Raw genomic sequence first — 5,982 nt, forward strand, 5'->3', positions numbered from 1 at the left:
GCGGACACCTGGGCATAAAGTCAACTATTATTTGTGGTATAAGAATAATTGATCCTAGCCAAAAAAAAAAAAATGAATGAAAATAATTCGAAATAAAATCGATTTAGGTCAACGCAGCTTTCTTGATATTCGAAAGAGGATTTGTTAAGGGTAAAAGTGTTAGATGTTAAGTTTTTCCTATGACCATTTTGTTAACACTGCCATTCTTTTTATAGCCTATACCCTAGATTATATTTCCTAAACATTTAAAGAAAGTCAGGCAAAATTGTTGCTCATTTTAAAATCAATCTGTTCTATCTCAGAACGCAGCTGAGACCAAGCAACGGCTTGAGTTTTTTTTTTTTTTACCTTGCAAAAGTCAAGATCAAAGTTGGCTCTTCAAACGTAATTAAGCCATTTGCAGCACGTTTTGCCAATTCAAAAAATATACTTTGACCTCCTGCCCTATGCGCTCTTATCGCAGGACGAGCGGCACGCCCAAAAGGCAAAACTCATTTGAATGGTTGAAGATGCAGATAAAAAAAAAGAAAGAATTCCGCCATGCTGGTGGTAACAAGTCAAAATTTGAGCAACCCCTCCAAACGATGGGCGTTTGTGCCCGCTGGGTGCAAAATTCGGAGGAAAATCACGCGCGCTTATCTTAACCTTACCAAACCCTCGCAATTAACGCCCATTGCGCTGTCGCTGTGAAAAATGAGGCTGTGTCGTTGGCGCAGACGGGGAGTGGAAGACCTAAGGCATTGGAACAAAGAAAATAGAGTGACGGGCAGAGGCGGAAGTAGTTGCCCCAAAGCCATTCCAATTCTGGGCAATTGTGAAATGATTTGCAAACGATGCGCAATCGAAATCGAATTGGAACTCCCCATTGTAGTCTCCATTTACCAATAGCTACAAATTTTAATTGCCGCTGCGATAGCGCCCGGAACGGGCAGCTGGTCGGGGCACGACGGCGGCTGCGTCTTCAAAATAAGTAAGTCGCATTGATAAGAGAGTCACGTTTCACGGAAGCCAGTTCAAGTATTCCACCATCAACTGGGAGGCGTTCCCTAAAGACAATGTTCCTGGTGTCTCCATTATCAATGACAGCCGAACGGAAACAATGGTTACTCTTTTATTGCCACAACCAGCAGCAGCAGCAGAAGGAGGCGGAGGAGGACCAGGAGCAGGAGCGGGAGATGTGCCAGCCAGCTGCTGCCTTTGTGAGTAAAATTGATAAGATGCCGAAAATGACTTGAAAAACAATAAACGTGGCAATGAAATGAATAAAGGCTGCGCATTTAGCACTGAACTGAATAGAGCGCCACTTGAATGGAGAGAAACTCAAACGCAATTTCGGTGCATAAACAGAACGTTTGCGCATTTTAATGAGGCTATTATTAATACTTCTTACCTATTGAAAATCGGTTGTAAGAAAACAGGGAATATCGCAATTGAGCGAATGTATGTTACAGCATTAACACTTCGATCTTAGGGAAAACAGAAGCTAGAGGCAACAAATTGGGCATTTATTATTTATGTAGCACGATTATGTGTTAATATAACTTTGGATGGAAGCGTTGTCCCCATGGAATCTATACTCTTTCGCTTGTCTTTATGTATGTATGTGTGCAATTCATTAAATTGCTTAAAGCTGACCTATTTGCGCTGTCAGGCAAATGGGATAGCTTCATTATCGTCAGTTGAGTTAAACTTGGAGGGGCCATTTAATAAAATTTCATTTGATGAGACAACAAAAGTCAAGTCCATCCCGGCATGCAACTCATTTTGATGCGTAACAAAATTTTATGAAATACTTGAGAGCAAATTTTATGTGTTGGAGCAGCATAAAATTTTAGCGCTAGCAAAAGTCCCCCGTCTGAGGCCGTTGGCGGTTTTGTCAGACTCTCGTCCAACGCCCAGAATCTCTCGGCTGGCAGCATGGCTAATAATATCAAGCATTTACACCTTTATGGGACGTACTTAGAGCGTTTATTTATGCTAATGGCCAAGCAGAACAAGCGGGGCCGCAGTGTTGTTGTATCTCAAAGTTGAGCCACCAAAAGTGGCGTCTAGGCGAGCTTTACACTAATACCACCCCGAAGCGCTGTAAAAGCATAAGAGCAGCAGCAGCAAAGGCAGTTATTGCAAGAACAACAAACCCAGCATCGGATTGTGAGCTTAAGATTTGAACAGGTAAACTTAGTGCGAGTCCATTTCATCACATAAGAGAAAAGTTCGTTCGAGGCGCCACCCTCAGCTCTTGACCTCCCCATGCAGCTGGAAGCCAGTGCCGGCGGCAGAGCCAGACCAGGGGCGACCTCACATCCTTGTCACGAATGTGTTTGTAATTTCCCTAGAGTGTGTTTGACTTTGACGACTTAAGTTGTAAACTTTAACATTATCATTTTCACTACAAGCTTCTTTCGACGCAGCTTCTTTGGCCTTCGGCTACCAGCAGCGGGCAGCAACTCCTCGGCCTGCTCGGGGCGTGTGGCATGTGGCATGTGTGTTTGTCCTGCCCGCAAGTTTAGCCAGACATTTTGATGATGTTGACCTTCGCTACTTTTACTTTTCGCAAAGTATCTTTGCTTCTTTAAATTTGCAGCAACCTTCCGACACTGTTGACATATCGAATTACGCTCGAGCACACAGCGGAAAGCTTGGCTTGAACTTTTCATAGCTGTTTCTCTGCCCTCATGTTGAAGGCACAGTCTGCTCTGCTGCCCAATCGTGGATCGAATTACCGAATTCCCGAATTGATTTCAGACAGATGCTTGGCTACATGTGTCAATTAGTTAAATCAGAACTCGAGAACACGTCAACCGCATGTGTGCCACCAACACCACCACCCTATAATCCACACACCCCTTCCAAAGAATTCGACAGCCGCGCATCGAATGTCATCTCTAATGTTTTCCCGCTCGTGCGTGCCGTTTTTCATAAAATACAAAAATAATATACAGAAAACTCAGTTCAGTTTTCAGCGCTCGAAACAACCCCCCAGGGATTTCAGCGTTTTGGTTTGTTAAAAAAATTATATTTATTAATTTATAGCATTGCGTCTTTATTCACGTTAACTTGAATGCTGCAACATGATGCGCTTTGAAAAATGTGTGGGCTCGTTTAAGACCGAGAAATGCAAGCAACATTGATTTTGCCTTCTTAATAAAATTACATCAACTAAGTTTAGCAGCTCGATATATGTCCACACGCAATGGCTTTAGAGGTAGGGAAATTTAGAGAAAAAGTTGGAGTCAGCCGCATCTACCGTATAGCTGATCGATTGTAAACGAAATCCTTGTCTGAGCAACTTGCCCAAACTTGAGAATTACGAGCGTCAGCATATAATGCACCATTAAATATATTTACAGTTCCCATACGAACTGTACTTGATCACCATCTCTTAGTGACCCAGTATTTCGCCTAGCCACACTCAAGATTTGAGCACTTTCAGTCCCCGTTTTGTTCTCATGAAAATCAGTTGCAGCTCTCGAAATGTTAATGTTGTTAACCTGATATTTACATTCGCGAGCTTATCGCAAATGATTTCAGCGCAACGTGCGCCGTAAATTAGAATCAAATATAGAGAGGAGTCAAGCTGATTTATGTTTTTCCCATAGCCAGTACCGCTTGTAGTACACGAGCTAAGCGCTCAGAAAAACAACCCCCGCCCACGTGGCCATGTATCGTCCGACAGCTCCAGGCTATTGAAAATCCAAAAGGTAAACAGGCTGTATCGGGCTGGGCCACCCTTTAACACGCGACCAGGCCCCGGTCTGTGCCAATCAGAAAGACATAATCTGCTCGATTTCGTAAATCTCGACAAGCTGCTTATCTGATGAAATGTGAGCAGTGTTCCAAGGATCTCGCGCAGTTGATAAACATCTCACACGTTCGGCTCGCAGACTTCCGGCCATGGGGCTGTCAAAGTGACAGCTTAGGCGATGCGAGGGCGTCAACGACCAAACGTGGAAAACAAAGTACAGTAAAGCTTGGCGCGTGCGGCTGTCAGAAGCGTCAGAAGCGCCCTTGTCGTGGGGTCTTCATTTTGCACTCACTGATTGGCATCGGAAATTGAAGTGTTTTTATTAATGCCAATTGGACATTTGCGCCTTGTCTCACAAAACTGCAAAAATTTCATTTAGTCAAGTTCGCATTCAGCAATCTTCATTTCCCCTTGGATTTCCGTTGCGTGCCTTTTGTTTCTTTTTTTTTCTGTGGCATTATTAAAATTCATTGACGCGGTTCGCCAGATTTGTTGCGCAATTGATTGACAGTCAAATGCGATTGCTGCTTATTGAATTGACATAACTGGAAGACTGCGGACTGGGGCAGGATGGTTCGTCAAGTTTCAGCACAAAATATGCGCTTCAAATTGAATAGCATTAGTAGGCGATAAGCGTATTAACTGGATATAGTAGGCAATCCGTTTGTGGCTTTATCAGTTTTGAGGTTCTGGGGTTACAATAAACAAAAATTTCGCCGAACCATTAATTTTTAGATTGATTGTAAATCTTTTAGTCGTAGTCCACACCTATTTCAAGAAAACATTTTATATATTTAAGTTAAACATTATCTTTTATTTGGATATGCCTAATCACCGTGAAATTTCGCCCTTTTTAAAACTCGTGCGCGACTTTCTTTTGGGCCGTAAACATGTTACTCACCATCGCTACGCGGACACTGTTAGTCCTCGTAGCCAGGCAAACCCCGACATTCCTGCAGGCGCTTTAGCTCGACTATTCGGAAATCAATACTATCTAAGGGATGCACGCCGTCAGATGAGGCCACCCATTGATTTAGTTCAGCAAAAGATAGACGAAATCGCAGCTATTGCAGCCGCCGAAGCCGCTAAAGAAGCGGCAGCTGCCGAAGCGGCTGCCAAAGAAGCAGAAGCTGCAAAGAAAGCTCCTCAGGCTGGATCGACTCCAAGACCTGCTCCGACGCCAGCGGGTCCAGCGGGGCCTGCCAAGGCTGCTCCGCCAAGTCAGCCTAAGAAACCAGAAACGAAGTCTGACAAAGAAAGCAAAGATGGGCGGCAAAAACCAAAAAATAAAATTCCCACTCCGGGAAAGTTGCACCAATGGGACTAGCACCACAGTCCACAGCGATCAAACCTCTAAATTAAAAGGTTCAGTCTACAAATGAATCAAAATATGTATTTAAAATCTGGGCGTGTTCCCATATTAAAGTCTACGGGTCTCAGTCACTCGCTTTTCAGTTATTCAGTCGTTCAATTGTTCAGTTGCGCGGACATAATTACGGCCTTAGGCATTTGACACAATGGGGGACAATGTCAGTCAATGGTCAATGACAATGCGACGGGAGCGACAGGAGCTCATAAAAACGGAAATCTAATTAGACATCAGGGGCGAAAATCATTTATTACACCTGCATGAAAATTTAATTAAGCGCACAATTAACAGGACTGATGCCATTACAGTGCACGTTCCTGGCTTATGTATGCGCTTTATAATATTTAATGCCATCAAAATTTATTTACAATTTAAAACGAGGCAATTTTCGCAGCCAGTTCGCTGGCATTGAGTGGATTATGCCAATTGTTGATGATGATTGGAGGTCGATTGTTAATTGTCTGTTGCTGTAATTTATGTTAATGACTTTTCACATCGATTTATTGATTGCAAAAGTCAGTTTTTCGCACGGGCCCATAAAAACCACCCTAGCCCAAGATAACCCATCACTCACTCACATTGGCGAAATAAAAAAATGAATATAAAAATATATAATCTGATTTCGAGTTATGCAAAAATTCTTATATGTATACAGCTATTGTAGCGGGCGGTGTGGGCGTCCTCAAATTTATTGAAATTGCCCTCATAAGCCATGAGGCCGTCGAGGGTTGACTTCAGCTTGAAGTGGCAGATTGAAAAAGGGTGTCAATTGCTTGGAAATTTCACTCTCCGTCTGTCAAGTCAACATGTTGCCAATGTTGATTTCCATTTTGCTGCTGCAGCTGCCAAAAAAAATATGAATTTCAGT

General features: G+C 43.1%; 1 protein-coding gene across 1 annotated transcript; it reads left to right on the forward strand.

The window, feature by feature from the left end:
- The first annotated feature begins 4,424 nt into the window (after nucleotides 1–4,424).
- LOC115770201 (NADH dehydrogenase [ubiquinone] 1 alpha subcomplex subunit 7) lies at nucleotides 4,425–5,197 on the forward strand. Its single transcript, XM_030715394.1, has one exon. It carries the CDS (start codon nucleotides 4,569–4,571, stop codon nucleotides 5,070–5,072), a length of 504 nt encoding a protein of 167 aa, XP_030571254.1. The 5' UTR covers nucleotides 4,425–4,568; the 3' UTR covers nucleotides 5,073–5,197.
- The last annotated feature ends 785 nt before the right edge of the window (nucleotides 5,198–5,982 follow it).

This window comes from Drosophila novamexicana, unplaced genomic scaffold (genome assembly GCF_003285875.2).
Source record: "Drosophila novamexicana strain 15010-1031.04,08,12 unplaced genomic scaffold, DnovRS2.1 tig00004555-arrow-pilon, whole genome shotgun sequence".
Lineage (NCBI taxonomy): Eukaryota > Metazoa > Arthropoda > Insecta > Diptera > Drosophilidae > Drosophila > Drosophila novamexicana.